We start from the raw sequence: 19,674 nt of genomic DNA, 5'->3' as shown, positions 1-19,674 counted from the left end.
CTCTCCCTGATGTGATTTTTTTCAGTTAATTTTTATTGGAGTATAGTTGATTTACAATGTTGTGTTAGCTTCTGCCATATAGCACAGAAAATCAGTTATACATATGCATATATCCACTCTTTTTAAACTTCCTTTCTCCTGTAGGTGATTATAGAGTATTGGGAAGAATTCCATGTGCTGCACAGTAGGTTCTTATTAGTTATATATAGTAGTATGAATACGTCAGTCTCAGTCTCCCAGATTATCCCTCTCTCCTCATGTGCCCTTTGGTGACCATAAGCTTGTTGTCTACATCTGTGACTCTATTTCTGTTTTGTAAATAGGTTCATTTTGATCATTTTTTAGATTCCACATACAAGCAATATCGTATGATATTTGTTTTTCCCTGACTTACTTCCTTCAGTATGGCAATCTCTAGGTCCATCCCCGTTGCAGTGAATGATAGTATTTCCTTCTGTTCATGGCTGAGTAGTAGTCCACTGTGTGTATGTGCCACGTCTTCCCCATTCCTCTGTTGATGGACATTGAGGTCGCTTCGTAAACAGTGCTGCAGTGAACACTGGGGTGCAGGTATTTTTCAGATTAGGGTTTTCTCTGGGTATATGCCCAGGAGTGGGATTGCTGGGTCATATGGTAGTTCTGTTTTTGGTTTTTATAGGAATCCCTATACTGTTCTCCATAGTGGCTGCACCAGTTTATATTCCCACCAACATTTACAGGTGGGTTTCCTTTTCTCCATACCCTCTCCAGCATTTATTGTTTGTAGACTTTTTGATGATGGCCATTCCGACCAGTGTGAGGTGAACACTCATTTGCGTGTCTCTAATAATTAACAACATTGAGCATCTTTTCATGTGCTTTTTGGCCATCTGTATGTCTTCTTTGGAGAAATGTCTATTTAGATCTTCTGCCCAGTTTTTGGTTGAGCTGTTTGTTTTTTTGATATTGAGCTATATGAGCTGCTTGTGCATTTTGAAGATTAATTCTTTTAATTCTGTGTGGGCTTTTCGAGCTGTGGCATGTGGGCTCAGTAGCTGCAGTGCATAGGCTTAGTTGCTCCACAGCATGTGGGATCCCAGTTTCCCGACCAGCAATTGAACGCTTGTCCCCTGCCCTGGAAGGTGGATTCCTAACCACTGGACCACCAGGGAAGGTACCTGTAGTGTAGTTTCAGATCAGGGAGCCTGATTCCTCCAGCTCCATTTTTCTTTCTCAGGATTGCTTTGCTATTCAAGGTCATTTGTGTTTCCCTACAAATTACAAAAATTTTTGTTCTATGAAAAATGCCATTGGTAATTGATAGGGATTGCATTGATGCAGTTGTGATTAGGATAGTTTCCTTATTTTTTTTGATCTTTCATTGTTAGTGTGTAGAAATGCAAGATTTCTGTGTATTGTATACTGCAGCTTTGCGGGGAGGGATGGTGTGCCACCGTATGTGACTTGTAGGATCTTAGTTCCCCAACCAGGGATTGAACCTGGGCCCTCTGCAGTGAAGGCACAAATCCTTACCACTGGACCGTCAGAGAATTTCCATGTATCCTGCAACTTTACCAAATTCACTGATGAGCTCTAGTCATTTTCTGGTGGCGTCTTTAGGATTTTCTGTGTATAGTATCATGTCATCCACAAACAGTGACAATTTTACTTCTTTTCCAATTTGGATTCCTCTAATTTTTTTCTTCTCAGATTGCTGTGGCTAGGACTTCCAAAACTATGTTGAATAAATGTGGCGAGAGTGGACAGCTTTGTCTTGTTCCTGATCTTAGAGGAAATGCTTTTAGCTTTTCGCTATTGAGTATGATGTTAGCTGTGGGTTTGAACAGGTTTTAATAACAATACAAATAGTGAGCACTGGACTTTTACCCTGACCAAGGCACCATCTAAAGTCTGTCGCGCTTTACTCTGCACAACAGCCGGAGCGCTGCAATATGTTTACTTTACTGGGGTTCCCACATACTTTGGGATCAAGTTCCAAGTCCTCTTTACAAAAAATGCTTTTGTGACCTTGCGCCAACATCCCCAGACAGCCTTTTCCCTAGCTTTGCAGCCTTCCCTGAAACGCCAGCCCCTGCCCTCCCTTCCCACGTCTTTGCCTGGCTCCCCTTTGCTCTAGAAAGCCTCCCTAGAGCAAGCGCCCAGCATACATGCCGCTCTGGCCGCATAGGAGAGCTGCACTGCGTGGCTGTTGATGTACCCTTTCCACACAGGGAGCAAGTTTCCAGTCAGGCTGGACAGGATGTTTAATTTCCTTGTATCTCCCTGGTGCCTGGCATACCAGGTGGCCAACAGTGAATGGCTGAGAAGACAGACACGTGTGTATGAATTTTGTAATTTGTATGAATATCTAATGAAATCAGTGTTTCAGCTTCCACCAGAACTTGTTTCGAGATTGAAAATGAGCCCTAAGCAAACAACTCTCATGCATGGGCTCTGGGTGCCCCTTGACCCCCAGCAATATCTATACATCCACACATTTAAATATTCCTTATATAAACAATTGCCATAGAATCCTCACTCTCCATTCTCCAGTTTCCCAGAATTTATTTTTTTTTAAACCCTGTGATAGAAATGGATGATATCTCGTCTACTTAAAATAACCATGCTTGGTTTTTGTGTTCCTGGGCTGAAGTTCACAGGAAACAGAGGGAATTCCCTGGTTGTCCAGTGGTTAAGACTCTGCTTCCACTGCAGGGGGACCTGAGTTCGATCCCTGGTTGGGGAACTAAGATCCCGTGCGGCTGTGTTTCCACCTCACCCCCACCTCCCACAAAAGGGAAATGGCTGTTTCCTGAATAACTTAACACTGTGTGGAATAACTTCAGCTCCGGGTGGCAGAAGCTCCTTTTCTTCTCTAGAAAACATTCCTTTTACTGAATGATCATTGTGCTCTTTAAAAAAAAATGATGGCCAATAACAAAGTTCTTCTGAACAGTCTAATGGGCTTCAGTGATATGGATATGTATTCTCTAAAGCTCTGCATTGGAATCAGTTCAAAGGTTTAAAAAGGCTAAATATGCATTTCCAAAGTTTAGAAGCATGCCTACTCGTGAAAGCTCCAAAGTGGAGACCATGATTGCCGTGGTAACTCACCCTGCCCCAGGCTCAGCCCATCACAGAGCTCTCCCACCTCAGGCCTCTCATGTAGATCCACTCTGCGCACCCTGCGTCTGGGTGCTGCTTCCGCACTGTTCCTTTGACCTCAGCTGAGGGCTCCTCCCCCAGACGCCTTCCTTAACTACCACTGTCTTTTCACTTACCACCATCTGAAAACCCATCATTTATTACTGGGTGCATCTTTGTCACCGGATCCTGTTTTCAACTGTAAGTGGCAGGAGGGGGAGCTGCTGAGGCCCGGTGCCCAGCACAGGGCATGGAGGGGCACCGATGGTTGGGGAAGGAAGGAACCCTCTCCTCAACCCTGTGTGCTCACATCTGTTTCTCATCTAGCTGCTCCCACAAAGCCAACTTCTAGTGTCAGGACCAGTTTCCCCCTCTCAACCTTCCTGTTTGTAAGCAGCTGTCAAATCAGCAAGCAGAGTGGCATAACCAGACTAAAATTTGAGATCTTTTCTCCTGGTTAAAAAAAAAAAAAATCGATTTTATTCAGGTATAAGTGCTACAGCTTCCACTTGCATGTCATGTTATCCCAAGAGAGTAAGCGGTTGTTGTTGTTCCGTTGCTGAGTCTCGTCTGACTGTTCGTGATTCCATGGACCGCAGCACGCCAGGCTTCCCTGTCCTTCACCTCTCCCGGAGCTTGCTCAAACTCGTGTCCATTGAGTTGGTGATGCCATCCAACCATCTCGTCCTCTGTTGTCTCCTTCTCCTCCTGCCTTCAATCTTTCCCAGCATCAGGGACTTTATCAATCAGTTGACTTTTTGCATCAGGTGGCCAAATATTGAAGCTTCAACTTCATAATCAGTCCTTCCAATGAATATTCAGGTTTGATTTCCATTAACAGAACTTGCACTTGGCTAAAATTCCATTTCTGTGTTTCAGGTTAATCAGAAGAAGGAATATAAATTTGACCTGGTGTTTACCACAGAATTCTACAGCGCAGAGGTAAGCTGCCATGGTTCGTGAAGTGTCCCATTAGCAATTTTTATGGATTTTTTTTTTAACTGAGAATCTTAATATTGGATTGGCCAAGAAGTTCATTTGGAGTTTTCCATAATAGATGAACAGACTTTTTGATCAAACCTGTATATAGAGGCCTGGAGGTTTACCTGTGTGTGTGTGTTTTCCCGTCCTGCTTCATTTTCTATTTGTTCTCAAGAATCAAAGACTAGAGCTTGGCAGGACAACTTCATGACCTTAAACAGGGTTGCTTTTAACAGTCCACACAGCCATCTTTGTCGCTAGGCAAGTGTTTCGCACCCTAGCATCTGCTGCCCCTCCCTCACATCTCAGAATCCCTGGAGTGACTCACTTCTAAATGTCAGCCTGCTCTTTTCCTGTCAGCTGGTGACATTTCTCGTTAGTGGACTGGCGTAGCAGGAGACCATCTCTGGGAGCTGCCCTGAACAGAGGTATTCTGTAACCCAGAGCAGCCTGTCACGCCGCAGGCACCTTCAGCCTCTCCAGTTGTGACCCAGCAGCCCATGATTCTCCAAGTTTCCTTTCCTCTGCTGTCAAGAAGAGAGTAAACAGGAGATTCAGACAGAAATCAGAGCTGGATGAACTTCCCAGGGCTGGGCCGAGCTGGGAGGCATCAACCAGAACCTGGGTGGAGGGAGCAGCCAAATCCCTCTATGTGGCTCTGAGTCAGGGCAGCAAGGGTGGGCAGGCAGCACCAAGGTGTCTCAGGGAGGCAGCGCTTCAGAGAAGGCAGGGCCCCTCCAGTGGAGGCTTCTGGAAGAAAGCTTCCCAGTATTCAGAGCTGACCAGACAACAGTACGCCAACTTTGCTTATTAACCTAAGAATTAACATTTTCTTAAAGCATAAGGAGGGTGCTTTTGGTTTCTGTGTTGCCAGTGGAGGTGTTCAGTTAAAGCGAAAGGGAAAATGACTACTAGATTATTTTGACCTGCTGTGCTTCTCTGAAGGGCATGGGGAGCTGATGAGGGACTGAGGAGAGTTCTTTCATCTTCAGGCAACTGCTTTGATTCTGTGGGGCCAACTGGGTGGAGGGGGAGAAAAATAAAAGAGGACAACACCCATTTCGTTTCTGCTGCCTTGGAAATAGCTTTGACATCAAGAGCCCACGTGCCAGCCCTGTCTTTTGCCCTTGATAAGCCTCTTCTGGAATGCTCCCTTCACCATTTCGCTGCATGGCACTGATGATTAGGAAAGCCTATTGCAGTTTTTGTGGAGTTTTTGGCTTTAGTTCTAGGAGGGGGAGCTTATTAGGTAAATCTAATCTTGATTACAATTTGTTTGTGGGCTTTTTTTTTTTCTGGTTGTTTTAACTGGGACTCTGCCCAGTTCAAATGACTGTAAAAGGGAAAAGAACTTGGTCAACTGACCAAGTTGTTACAGGAGTTAACTCGGGCCATGAACTTCCTCAAATCAAAGGCCCAGTGGATGGTTTGAATGAACATACATTTTTCTGGGAAGCAGTTCCTTGGCTTTTATTGTTAGATTAAGGAATCAGTGACCTAAAAGAGTAAAGAACTGTCCCAGAAATGAGTCGTGCACTTGACGTCTACTTAAAGCATCCAGCTACCCAGCTCCACGTGTCTCTGGGGGAGATCCCAGAACACTCAGTGTGTCCAGGTTTCAATGTGAGTATAAGCCGACAGCCCTCAGTCACGTGGGTAGTTGGAGCAGCACCACTGGGGTGGTTTGTGCTTCTACTTCTTCCAGATTAGATCTCGGGGCTCTCACAGAGCTAGGGCCCCAGCATCAGATACAGCTCAGGTCCTGGCTGACCACTTACCTACTAGCTGTGACACATGGAGGAGGTTCCTCTTTAAACGTGAGTCTTAATCTGTAAAATTGGAGTAGGAGGACCAAATTCATCCGGCAGCATGATGGTATTGTCACTTGTGTTCATGGAGATCAGCTTCCTCTTGGTCAAAGTTTGCAAGCTTGAGCTCCAAGTGAGCATTACATTGGTCCCAGAGAGCAAAGTACCTGTCCTAGAGTTTTGAGTTGAGCAGCACTCACAGCTGTCAGTGAGTATTTCTTTGGAAAAGGCCCAGCCTTCTTTCCTAAGGGCACCATCAGAAAGCAGGAATTTAAAAGACAGCAAAGGCGAAGATTGTTGTGTTCAGTGTGAGCCCCAAAACCACACTCTACAAAGGAGACCATTACATATGCAGGCCAGGGCATACCTGCCATGTACGGGGAGCTCCCCAGTCTTGTGTTTGTATGTTGGGGTGGGTGCGAAGTGATGAGGAACCATCCTTTTTAATTCCAAAATCTTTATTTCAGGAAGGTGAGAAACGTCTGGGAAAATGTTCTGCTCAAGTATTTTTCAGGAATGAGAAACCCAGACCAGCCGTTAATGTGACATGTACTCAGCTCGTTAAGAAGGAGAGGAGACAGGAAGAGGATTACCAGCTCTACAAGCTCATGAAGCAACTTAAAAGCCCCTTGAATGCAGTCAGCATTCCTGGTATATACCCATCTCTGGAATTTCTATATTCAGGAATGAGTGTCATTACTAAATCTCAAGAAGAATGATTATCTGAAAATTTATTTCCCAAATGGCACTTTAATGACAGAAGGTGGTTTACCTCATTATTTAAACAAAATTCAGAAGTATCCTTTTCCGGTTCTTCTCCTCCAGTACAAGATAGTGACTCCATCAGGAACTATCTGTGCCTGCCCACTTCCACCCCAGACGCGGGCAGGGCAAGAGCTCGACTCCAAAAGAGGTGGAGGTCTTTGTAACAGGACCCACACACAGAAGTGCAGTTTTCAGGGTTGAGCCCAGGAGCCAAGGAGACGTTTCTAGAGGTTTCTGGTGGTGGCTTTGGGAACTTAAAGTGATGAGACCCCATCAAGGGCCTTGGCTATGCCCAGCATCGCGTTCTGCACCAGGGCTGGGTGAGCCGACTGTCTCGGGGCCTTGCTGGGAGGCTGTAGTGGAGTCAAGCTGATCTCATTTTATCCAGAGCTAATGGGCAGTGGTGCCGTCTCTTCTGAGAAATGAACCTTGCCTCTCCAGTGACTCAGCTGAAGTGAAGCAGAGCGCATTTGCTCTGGCACTCAGAGACTCAGCACTTACTGGCAAATCCAATTTCCAAAACCGCAAAGTCATCTCTGCACCTGCACTTAGGCATTAGACTTGACATCTGACCACCACAGTGCTCCCTGTGTCACTCTCTCAGCCTGCTCATTTGCCCGGAGGCTGTGAGAGACCCGTTTCAGCGTGGAGGCCCTGCGGTCCCCATTCATTACTGCGTATGTGTCCCTCCATTACAGGGGCCGAGTGTTCTGACAGACCTGGAGGTAGGATCCTGCTCTTTGCGCTTCTCAAATGCAGAGCTTGGATCGTTCTCATTATAGGTCTCTGACAACTTGGATTAAATCCTGTTCCAAAGAATCAGAATCTCATACTGTAGTAGAATTTGCTTATATTTAACTGCCTGCAATAAGGGGGCCACTGACTAATGCTTACAATCTAGTTTTTTAGGGATTGATCCCCTGCTTAGCTAAGTGCAAATGGGAAGAAAAGGGGGCTTCCCAAGTGGCGCTAGTGGTAAAGAACCCACCTGCCAATGCAGGAGACATAAGAGACGCAGGTTCGACCCTTGGGTCAGGAAGATCCCCTGGAGAAGGAAATGGCAACCCACTCCAGGCTTCTTGCCTGGAGAATCCCATGAACAGAGGAGCCTGGTGGGCTACAGTCCCTAGGGTCTGTAGTCCCAGGCGAGAGTACTGGAGTGGGTTGCCATTGCCTTCTCCACGTGTTGCTATGAAGATTCAAATAATTTAATAGAGTGCATGTTTTCATCAATGAAATCTACAAGTTCTCTTGTCACTTTAAATTCAGCAGAGACATTTAATGGTGCTATTTATAGCCTGTATATATAAAATTATCTACTTACAACTGAAAAGGTTTGGTTTTGGATAAAGTGAATCAAAATCCATGTTGGAGTAGGCAATTCAACTCTCAGCAGATCCCATTATTTAATTAACCCAGAGTTTTTGACTGTTGAGCAGTTTTCTCTACAATTGGTGAGTGAGAAGATCTAATCCATTTTATGATATCCTTGCTCTGCACTGTTTTTCCCCTAAAAAGTAATTGTCTAGTTTTCATTATAAGTAAAACTTTCACCTTTTCTGATAAGGTCATAAACTTCCTATAGCTGAGCCCAATATGTTACATATAAAAGACTGGGAAATAACCAGCTAAAGTCCAAAGTGACTCTGCATCAGTGCTACTGAATTCACGCTGGACACAAATTCGGTTGCTCTCACTATTCGCAGTATTTTGTATAACTGATTTTTCTTCTGTGGTTAATTTGTTTTATCTCGAGAGTTAAACCCAGAGTGGCACTGTAAGAGGAAGGAAGTCTGTTACTCTGTCTCACATGCATGTGTGCGCACACACACACAAGAATTCAAGGCTTAGTTTAAATCTCATCTCTGTGACATTTTCCCCAACTTCTTCAGCCCAAAGAAATCTCCCCGTTCCCTGTGCCCTCCTCTCCTCTCTAATCTTCCTTCTCTTAAGAAAGGTGTCAGCTGCCTTTCTACACTGCCAACAAGAGGAGGTAGGATCTCTCTCTATCCTCTCTAATCTTCCTTCTCTTAAGAAAGGTGTCAGCTGCCTTTCTACACTGCCAACAAGAGGAGGTAGGGTCTCTCTCTCTATTGCCCACAGCACCCAGGCAATCAGTGAATGCCTTCTGAGCTGATACTGTTGTAAATCAATCAAGTTCTACCAACACAGAGCAGAATTTATGCAAAAGATTATTTTACCAAGAAGGGTTCATTTCCTAAGTGAGCTGTTAGTATTCCTCACATATTAAATTATTATTGGGCTTTAATACAGACCAGGAATCTCTCTTTCAAACTACATAAAGGATGGTCCATGAACAGCTCATAAATAACTTGCTAAAATTAGAGTTCCTAAAAGTCACAAAAGATAGTCATTGTTTCCCTACCTATCCCAGTATCTGATATTAAGTAATTTTTAAAAAATAAATGCTGAATTTAAAAGATTACAGTTCCAAAAACAATACCACAGAAAAAACCCACTTGATTTTTTTCATTTGGTCAAAAAAAGTGACAGATGCTGCCACTGATTGGCTTTAACGCCTAGGATCAGAGAAGGACAAAGACATTCGCTAGATTGGTAAAGACCAGCACACTCACTGTAGAACCAAAGTAGAAAGTGATGTGGAGAATATAATGATAGATATTCCCATCTAATTAAGAGACTGAGGATTTTTAGATTAATCATTACAGCTCTTAGTGTGCATTTATGTAATACAGCAAGTAGCCCTTAAACTGTTTTATAGTAGCTTTACTTACCAGGCAAGCTGAAGCATGTAAACCTCTATACACTGTAGACACAGATACGAGTCCTGTTTGACTACTGAAACTTCTAAACTTTTGTCCTATAAATGTCTTAACATGAATGCACTTTTTTTGTTCCTTCAGACAGTCATGGATATATTGCTCCATCTCTGAGACCCATCTGGGACCTAGCTTTTCTGGGCAGCTCTTATGTGATGTGGCAGAAGTCAACACCGTTTCTACACTACTACATGTCACAGATTAGCAGTGTCAAGCAGTGGGTAAGAAAAACAAAAAATTAACTTGTAACCCAAGGGGTACAACCAGTGCAATGTTCTTAGAAAAAATTAATATGAATTTCTAGATTTGTGGCAAGAGTTTTAACTGCATTTCATTCACTCAATAAATCTGTGAATGTCAGGTACTGTTTTGGGGACTGAGGATATAGCAGTGAACAAAAGACTCAAATGTAGCTATCTGTATTGGGACTAATTCTAGTGAGAGAAGATAGTGAACTGATAAATAAGAAAATGTGTATCAAATGGTGATAAGGGCTATGGAGAAAAATAAAGTAGGGAGAAGGGAATGTGGGGCATTGAGAGAATTATACTTTGGTCTAAAGTAAGGCCCCTCTAATTTGAGCAGAGGTCCAAGAGAAGTGAGAGCGAGCCATGCCTCCAGATGAGAAGGGGTTTCAGGCAGAGGGACCCGAGGCAGCAGTGTGGCTGATGGGCTGGATGAGTCCACACAAGGCCTGGGAGGCCATCAGAAGGACCTTGTCATTTACTTACTGTAGGACTTTTTAGCAGAAGAGTGACAATCTGACTTTCAGATTGGATCATTTTGGCTGCTGTGTTGAGAACAGACTAGACAGACAAGGGTGGAAGCCGGCAGAACAAGAGAGTATTGCAGTGACCTAGGCAAAGTCTGCTGGTAACTTGCACCAGGGCGGCAGCTGTGGAGGTGGTGAGAAGCGTTTGGATTTTGAAGACGGACTAACAGTATTTAGTTATGGGCTATTTAGTTATGGGCTAGTTATTTATTATGGGCTGAATGTGGAATGTACGACAATGAGAAAAGTTGAGGATGATTCTTAGATTTGGCATGAATAACGGGAAGGCTACTTTTCATTTACAGAGGAACAGACTTGGGTAGAAATTAGCTTGATTTGGGGCATTCTAAATTCCAAATAGAGAATTTGGATAGTCCTCTGAACGTAAGAGTCTGAAGTTCAGGGGAGAGGTCTGGGTTGGTGTCAACAGCATCGTGGCTGTTTAGTCGCTCAGTTGTGTCTGATTCTGCGACCCCATGGACTGGAGCACACCGAAAGAAAAGACTCAGCCTGAGTCTTGCTCAAGCATGAGTCTTGTTTGAGCTTGCTCAAACTCATGTTCTCATCTTCAGATGGTGAAGGACAGGGAAGCCTGGCGTGCTGCAGTCCATGGGGTCGCAGAATCAGACACAACTGAGCGACGAAACAGCAACGTTGCTGTTGACACCAACCCAGACCTCTCCCCTGAACTTGAGACTCTTACGTTCAGAGGACTGTCCAAATTCTCTATTTGGAATTTGGAATGCCCCAAATCAAGCTAATTTCTACCCAAACTTGTACCCAAATTTATAACCCTGGTGCAAGTTACCAGCAGACTTTGCCTAGACTTTGACTAGATGGAACTTTGTTGGCAAAGTAATGTCTCTGCTTTTTAATATGCTGTCTAGGTTTGTCATAGCTTTTCTTCCCAGGAGCCAGTGTCTTTTAATTTCATGGCTGCAGTCACCATCTGCAGTGATTTTGGAGCCTTAGAAAATAAAGTCTGTCACTGTTTCCATTGTTTCTCTATTTGCCATGAAGTGATGGGACCAAATGCCATGATTTTCATTTTTTGAATGTTGAGTTTTAAGTCAATTTTTCCACTTTCCTTTTTCACCTTCATCAAGAGGCTCTTTAGTTCCTCTTCACTTTCCTCCATAAGAGTGGTATCATCTGTGTATCTGAGGTTGTTGATATTTCTCTCAGCAGTCTTGATTCCAGCTTGTGCTTCATTCATCCCAACATTTCGATGTACTCTGCATATAAGTTACATAAGCAGGGTGACAAGATACAGCCTTGACGTACTCCTTTCCCAATTTGGAACCAGTCCATTGTTCCATGTCTGGTTCTAACTGTTGCTTCTTGGCCTGCATACAGATTTCTCAGGAGGCAGGTAAGGTGGTCTGATATTTCCATCTTGTTAAGAATTTTCCAGTTTGTTGTTGTGATCCACATAAAAACTTCAGCGTAGTCAGTGAAGCAGTAGTAGATGTTTTTCTGAAATCCTCTTGCTTTTTCTATGATGCAATGGATGTTGGCGATTTGATTTCTTGGTCCTCTGCCTTTTCTAAATCCAGCTTGAACATCTGGAAGTTCTCGGTTCATGTACTATTGAAGCCTGGCTTGGAGAATTTTAAGCATTACTTTGCTAGCCTGTGAAGTGAGGGCAATTGTGAGGTAGTTTGAACATTCTTTGGCATTGTCCTTCTTTGGTATTGGAATGAAAACTGACCTTTTCCAGTCCTGTGGCCACTGCTGAGTTTTCCAAATTTGCTGGCATACTGAGGGCAGCATTTTAACACCCTCATCTTTTAGGATCTGAAATAGCTCAACTGGAATTCCATCACCTCCACTAGCTTTGTTTGTAGTGATGCTTCCTAAGGCCCACTTGACTTCACATTCCAGGATGTCTGGCTCTAGGTGAGTGATCACACCATCGTGATTATCTGGGTCGTGAAGATCTTTTTTTTTTGTATAGTTCTGTGTATTCTTGCCACCTCTTCTTAATATCTGCTTCTGTTAGGTCCATACCATTTCATTCCTTTATTGTGCCCATCTTTGCATGAACTTTTCCCTTGGTATCTCGCATTTTCTTGAAGAGATCTCTAGTCTCCTATTGTTTTCCTCTATTTCTTTGCATTGTTCACTTAGGATGCCTTTCTTATCTCTCCTTGCTATTCTTTGGAACTCTGCATTCAGATGGATGTATCTTTCCTTTTCTCATTTGTCTTTTGCTTCTCTTCTTTTCTCAGCTATTTGTAAGGCCTCCTCAGGCAACCCTTTTGCCTTTTTGCATTTCTTTTTCTCGGGGATGGTTTTGATCACTGCCTCCTGTACAGTGTTATGAACCTCCATCCATAGTTCTTCAGGCACTCTGTCTAGCAGGTCTAATCCCTTGAATCTATTTGCCACTTGTACTGTATAATCATAAGGATTTGATGTAGGTCATATCTGAATGGCCTAGTAGTTTTCCCTACTTTCTTCAATTGAAGTCTGAATTTTACAATAAGGAGTTTATGATCTGAGCCACAGTCAGCTCCCGGTTTTGTTTTTGCTGACTGTATAGAGCTTCTTCATCTTTGGCTGCAAAGAATATAATCAGTCTGATTTCGGTATTGACCATCTGGTGATGTCCACGTGTAGAGTCTTCTTGTGTTGTTGGAAGAGGGTGTTTCCTATGACCAGTGCGTTCTCTTGGCAACACTGTTAGCCTTTGCCCTGCTTGATTTTATATTTCAAGGCCAAACACAACACAGAAGGCTTTTAAAGCCACAAGAGTGGATGAGATCAGAAAATGGATGTAGACAAAGGTCATGTAAGGACTGAGTCCTGGAACACTTCTAACTTTAGAAGTTGGAGACAATAGGAAATAAAGTCTTTCAAGAATGAGGGCTGATTGTTTCAAATTTTCCTGGGAAGTCAAGGAAGATGAGGACCAAGAATTGGCCATTTGATATAGGCAGTTGGCAAGCTTATCAAGAGTTGTCTCACTGGCACAGTGTGGGTGAAATCTTGACTGGAGCAGGGTAAGGAAAGAATGGGAATGGAAATGGACACTCCTTGTCTCAAGGAATTTAGCTATAAAGGGGAATTTTTTAAAAAAGAGACTGGCACTGGAGGGTGGGTCACATGGGTTTTCTGTTGTATTTTCAGGTGGGGAGGTTTAGCAACATATTTGTATGTTGATGAGAAAAATCCAGTAGAGAGGGGTGAAGGAGAACTGTAGGGAAGAGAAGGAAGACTTGATGGAGTTAGTATCTTTGGAGAGATATAGAGAGGATAAGGTCAATCCAGGAGAAGACCTTGGTCAAGGGCACAGGGTTCACCTGGAGAAATGCAGACAGGTGTGGCACAGATGCTGCTGGGAGGGCTGATGTCATGTGGCAGCTTGTGGAAGTTCTATTCTGTCTCTTCTCAGTGAAAAATGAGGGAAAGTCACCAGCTGAGAGCAAGGATGAGACAGGAGGTGATGGGGTGTGTGTGTGTGTTTGTGGGGGTTGAGGGGGAGTCGTGGATTTGAGCATCACACAGCTCTGCAGGCCCTAGGTCTGTGGTCATGAACTGAAAGTAGGGCCAGTCTTCCTCAGCTGGTTGGGTGTTCTCTGGTGGCTCAAATGGTAAAGAATCTGCCTGTGATGCAAGAGATCCGGGTTTGATCCCTGAGGAGGAAATGGCAACCACTCCAGTATTCTTGCCTGGAGAATCCCATGGACAGAGGAGCCTGGTGGGCTACAGTCCTTGGGTTCGCAGAGTTGGATACAACTGAACGATTACTGGGTGTGGACATGGAGAAGGCTGAGGTGGGGTTTTCTCAGCCAATTATGATGTGCAGGAAGCGGAGGGGCATTTCCAGAGTAAACAATATCAACTATTCTGCAAGAGGCAACTGAGCCAACTTTAAGTACAGATTTCTAAAAATCATTTTCTTCTCGGGTGGGTGAAGCAGTGGATTCGCTGTGGATTGCTCAGTGAGTATCTTCTGAGGACAAGGATTTGCCCAGCATCCAGTCAGCATTATTAATGCCAGTAAGAGCTTGGTGTGCCTTTCAAAGGTCACTTGTAAAGTGGACAACTGTTTGAAATGTATTTTCTTTACTTATTGAAATGAACACATTTCTTTCCCCTATAGAGCACTTTTTAATAGAGATGACCATTTAACTGAGAGTTGTTACATTAGGGGTCTGGATACAGCACTAAATCTTTCGTTAGGTCACTTTCTCTCATTTATCAAGACAGTCGTATCCTCAACACAAGACTTTAACTGAGAAGTTAGGGGAAATTTTTTGTTTAGTGTAGAAAATGGTGTCAAAGTAATATAAATAATTTTAATGAGTGTCAGAGGAAAACTCAATAGGAAGAGAGTAACAGAGACAAAACAGAAAAATTAGTATCTTTTAATGGCAGTGTTTTCCATTTTTTGCATTTGTGTATCTCACATCACCAAAGTCACCACCAGTTTTTGCTGTGGTTCAAAAACAGCAGCTCCATTTCTGGCTCTTTCTAGCCAGTCTTGATGTCTATCATCTGTCCATCAATATCCTTTAAGCAGCCTACAAAGTGGGAAAGTGGGGACAAATATAACTGTAGGGTTAGGGAAATCAAACACAGGGGGAGAATGGTCACTGAGTAGTTCTAGATTTTTACTCTGTGGTATTTTAGATAAATAATAATTGAATGTGCAACTGCTTGCTGGGTCACCTGAGGCAAATCACTTCTCTTAGGACTATGAAATGAAGATTAACAAACTTATTTAGATTTATGTTAGCTTCAATACTGAAGCAACTTGGAAATTTGGTTTAAGGTTGATAGCGTTTCAGATTGTTGTTGCTTTATTGAGTTATGTCTGACTCTTTTGTGACTCCATGGACTGTACCCTGCCAGGTGCCTCTGTCCATGGAATTCTCCAGGGAAGAATACTGGAGTGAGTTGCCATTAATTTCTCTAGGGGAATCTTCCTAACCCAGGGATTGAACTCATGTCTCTTGCATTGGCAGGTGGATTCTTTACCACTGAGTCACCTGGGAAGTCCACATTTCAGATCAGAGCTATCTTATTTTTACAGGCAGTCTCCCATCCAAGTACTAACTGGGCCAGACACTTGTTAGCTTAGCTTCCAAGATTAGAGTTCTCTTAAAGAAAAGTATGCACTAACCCTCATAGATTTTCAAATTCTATTTGGTAGCCACTAAAGATTTTTGTGATCTTTCAGAAAAAAACAAAACAAAACCAGCAAGAAGCGAAACAAGCAACATTTTTTTTTAAAAAAGTCACCAAGATCAGAAAGTCTCGGGACTGTCCCTAGGAGACTACAGCCAGGAAGGCAGGGCTGACAAAGCCAAGACAGAGAAGCAAGGAGTGACTGGAGGGGCCCCGTGGCCCAAGGTAGCTCAGGAAACTACAAGGGTTATAGTTTTACTGAAAGCTTTCTGGGTGGGAATTACTATCTGTACACTCAGGGATGAACTCACCTTTTAATCCAATTGTGTAAGGAAGTGCAGCTTTAGAAACTCACAGCCTCAAGCAAACACAGCCTGAGAGAAAGTGGGCTAAGAAAGCCGAACTACAAATATAAGACCCATCTTCCTGGCAGTTACTGCCTTACAACTGAAGAACAGACGTCATTCTCAGACCATGAGGACCAAACCAAGGGCAGTGGAAATATCTGTTGACCAGGGAGAAAAAAAAAGATACAGACCTACTGACATCCTTAGCTTTACTTTTCTCAATTCACATTAAAGGCTGTTACTTTTCTAGCATTGTTCCAAATGATATTAGTACTAGCTATTGTCGGCACCTCAAACTACCTAACCAGTAGCAGTCAGTCAGTCAGTACAGGTCTTCACCCTAACTAGAGGCCCCCATTGGCCAACAACAGTATATTACAGAAACCATCTTACTTACCTTTTTTATTCCGCTAAGAAAACCACTATTGACCTAAATGTAAAACATGACACCATAAAATTCCTTGAAAAGAATGCAGGCAAAACATCCTCTGATAAAAGTTGTAGCAAAAATTTCTTCAGTCAGTTTCCCAAGGCAACAGAAATAAAAGCAAAAATAAACAATTGGGACCTAATCAAACTTAAAAGCTTTGCATAGCAAAGGAAACCATAAACAAAATGACAACCTATGGAATGGGAGAAAATATTTGCAAATAATGCAACCGACAAGGGCTTCATTTCTAAAACGTACAAACAGTTCATATAACTCAATATAAAAAAAAAAAAAACAGACCTCCAAAAAATAAGCAAAAGAGGTAAATAGACATTTCTCCAAGGAGGACATGCAGATGGCCAACAGGCACATGAAGAGACGCTCAATCAGTTCAGTCGCTCAGTCGTGTCCCACTCTTTGCGACCCCATGAATCACAGCACGCCAGGCCTCCCTGGTGTCCATCACCAACTCCCAGAGTTCACTGAAATTCATGTCCATCGAGTTGGTGATGCCATCCAGCCATCTCATCCTCTGTTGTCCCCTCTTCCTCCTGACCCCAATCCCTCCCAGCATCAGGGTCTTTTCCAATGAGTCAACTCTTCGCATGAAGTGGCCAAAGTACTGGAGTTTCAGCTTCAGCATCAGTCCTTCCAATGAACACCCAGGACTGATCTTGCTAGTTTATTACAGAAATGCAAATTAAAACTACAGTGAGGTACCACCACACACTTCTCAGAATGGCCATCACATTTTAAATGTCTACAAATAGAAATTCTGGAGATTTAGAGAAAAGGAAACCTCCTAAAACTGTTGGTGGGAATGTAAGTTGATTCAGCCACTATGGAAAACAGTATGGAGGTTCCTTAGAAAACTAAGGAATAGAAAACTAAAAATAGAATTACCATATGATCCAGCAGTTCCACCCCTGGACATATATCCTGAGAAAACCATCATCCAAAAAGATACTCATGCTCACAGCAGCATTATTTACAATATAGCCAAGACATGGAAGCAACCTAAAATGTCCATCAACAGATGAATTGATAAAGAGGATGTAGTATAGATACACAGTATTAGTCATAAAAAAGAAATGAAATTGTGCCATTGGCAGCTTCATGGATGGACCCAGAGATTATCATACTAAGTGAAGTCAGTCAAATACCATACAATATCACTTATATGACAAATCTAAAATATGATACAAATGAACTTATCTATGAAACAGAAAGACTCACATAGAAAACAAACTTATGGTTACCAAAGGGGAAAGGGGTAGGAGAGGGGTAAATTAGCAGATACAAACTACTATATATAAAATAACCAACAAGGACCTACTGCAACATAGGAAGAAGAATATGTATATCTATGTATAACTGAGTCACCTGGCTATACACAGAAACTAGCAACACTGTAAATGAACTACACTCAATTAAAAAAGTTTTCATAGCATATACTAATAACCTAAGCCTGCTGCTAAGTCGCTTCAGTCGTGTCCAACTCTGTGTGACCCCATAGAGGTAGCCCACCAGGCTCCCCCGTCCCTGGGATTCTCCAGGCAAGAACACTGGAGTGGGTTGCCATTTCCTTCTCCAATGCATGAAAGTAAAAAGTGAAAGTGAAGTCGCTCAGTCGTGTCCAACTCTTGGCGACCCCATGGACTGCAGCCCACCAGGCTCCTCCGTCCATGGGATTTTCCAGGCAAGAGTGCTGGAGTGGGGTGCCATTGCCTTCAACCTAAGCCTACCTATTCTCTACTAAAACCACCCTGGTTCTGCCAGGGATCGTTCCTTTTTTAGAGGTGAGCAGGGCAGTAGCGGGTAGGGTGGGTCATGAGTAAGGAAACCAAACACTTCAGTCTGTCTCTAGGAAGATTACGGTGCTGAATTATCAGAAAATGTGACAGTAGGTCATCAGTTTGGACTAAGGTTTTGACATATGTGATGATTTCAACAAAACTAAGGGATTATTTCTGAATAATATTAAAAATGATGGCTTCCTGGCAGAGCCCTAGGTATGGGCAGTGCACCCTGGATACTTTGCCAGGTTCATGGATGTGCCTTGTCTGGGCTGCAGTTCTTTAATAAGCCTAATTTCAATCACTTTATTTAATTAAATGTAGAGAGTGTCCAAGCATTACAATAACCCAAATTTTTGTTTGGATTATTAACTGGATTAATTGGAATGCCATCGTTTATTTCAGGCCTTTTCCCGTTTTGCCATAAATCTGGAGATTGCCACTTTCCCTCAGAAATGCTATTTTCAAAAACAAAGAGGCACTGCCCTGAAAACATACATATAAGACCAGTTTTTTTTTAAATTAATTTATTTAAATTGGAGGCTAATTACTTTACGGTATTGTAGTGGTTTTTGCCATACACTGACATGAATCAGCCATGGGTGTACATGTGTTCTGTGATTGATCCAGGCCCACTCTTTTTCCCTTATCCCTCCCTCCCTTTCTCGACCTGATGGAAATTTCATGGCTTGTAAAAAATCTTCATCCTGAACCCCCCAGACCAATTTTTTTAGCTGTAGAAATATATGGTAAACAGATCTCGAGAAATCGTGCAGGCAGCACAGAAGTCTGAGACAAGAATTACGCAGCACAGCAGCCAGCTGTGTCAATAGAGCCCAAGGTCAAGATCGCCACCAAATGAGTCAAACAGGCTAACTCCAACCCCAAAGCCAGCAATGCCCAACTGACAACTGGGGCCTCCAGAAGCTGTTCCTTTGTAGAAAAGAGACTCTACATGTTCTCTTAGGAATTCTCTGACTGTGCAGTCTGTCTTTTGGATATGTGCTTTTACCATTCATGGGTACGCTGCGAGGCAGAAGGCAAACCTACCCAATGATGAAAAGCATCACAGAAAAGCAGTCAATTTGTGATTGATCCAGGCCCACTCTTTTTACCTTATCCCTCCCTCCCTTTCTCCACCTGATGGAAATTTCATGGCTTGTAAAAAATCTTCAACAGTTTAAGCAAAGGGAAGACAGAATGTAGTATCAAGCCCTTTTTGTTTTTGCTTTTTCATATTCTTAAATAGTCTGAATGAAAGCCTGGTGGATTAAAATCACAATCCAAATTAGTTTAAATATTTCTTCCCTTTTTTTTTTTTAACTAAAGGGATAAGCTCTTTTGTAGCCCAAGTGGTTACTGTCAAAATACAGGAAATTGATTTAGTCACTCATAACATTTATAAAAATCAAATGAATAAAAGAGATGTGGGAGACTGCCTGCTTACCTGGAAAATGTGCTGATTTTAGAAGCAGTGTGGTAAAACATGAAGGATGTGGGTGATGGAGTCCATAGATTTATCTGGGTTTGAATCCCCATTTATCACCTACTAGCTGTAACCTCACATTACCTTCCCTATAAAACTAGGGCTTACCTGGTTGCTCAGATGGTAAAGAATCTGCTTGCAAAGCAGGAGACCCAGGTTTGATCCCTGGGTTGGGAAGATCCTCTGGAGAAAGGAATGGCAACCCACTCCAGGACTCTTACCTGGAAAA

General features: G+C 42.9%; 1 protein-coding gene across 1 annotated transcript in view; it reads left to right on the top strand.

Annotated features, from left to right (window-relative positions):
- RARRES1 (retinoic acid receptor responder 1) overlaps positions 1–19,674 on the top strand; it is a 42,181-nt gene that overhangs the window by 21,511 nt on the left and 996 nt on the right. Inside the window, exons 2-4 of the mRNA XM_086392121.1 lie at positions 4,003–4,065; positions 6,380–6,563; positions 9,563–9,699. Of these exons, the coding sequence (XP_086248247.1) occupies positions 4,003–4,065; positions 6,380–6,563; positions 9,563–9,699 (384 nt within the window). The remainder of the gene's footprint in view (positions 1–4,002; positions 4,066–6,379; positions 6,564–9,562; positions 9,700–19,674) is intronic.

The sequence above is a fragment of the Bos grunniens genome, chromosome 1 (genome assembly GCF_055505025.1).
Source record: "Bos grunniens cultivar Pamir isolate PY7600 chromosome 1, Bosgru_T2T1.0, whole genome shotgun sequence".
Taxonomy (NCBI): Eukaryota; Metazoa; Chordata; class Mammalia; order Artiodactyla; family Bovidae; genus Bos; species Bos grunniens.
Note: the sequence above shows the minus strand (reverse complement) of the source record. Positions and strands in the feature narration are given on the sequence as shown.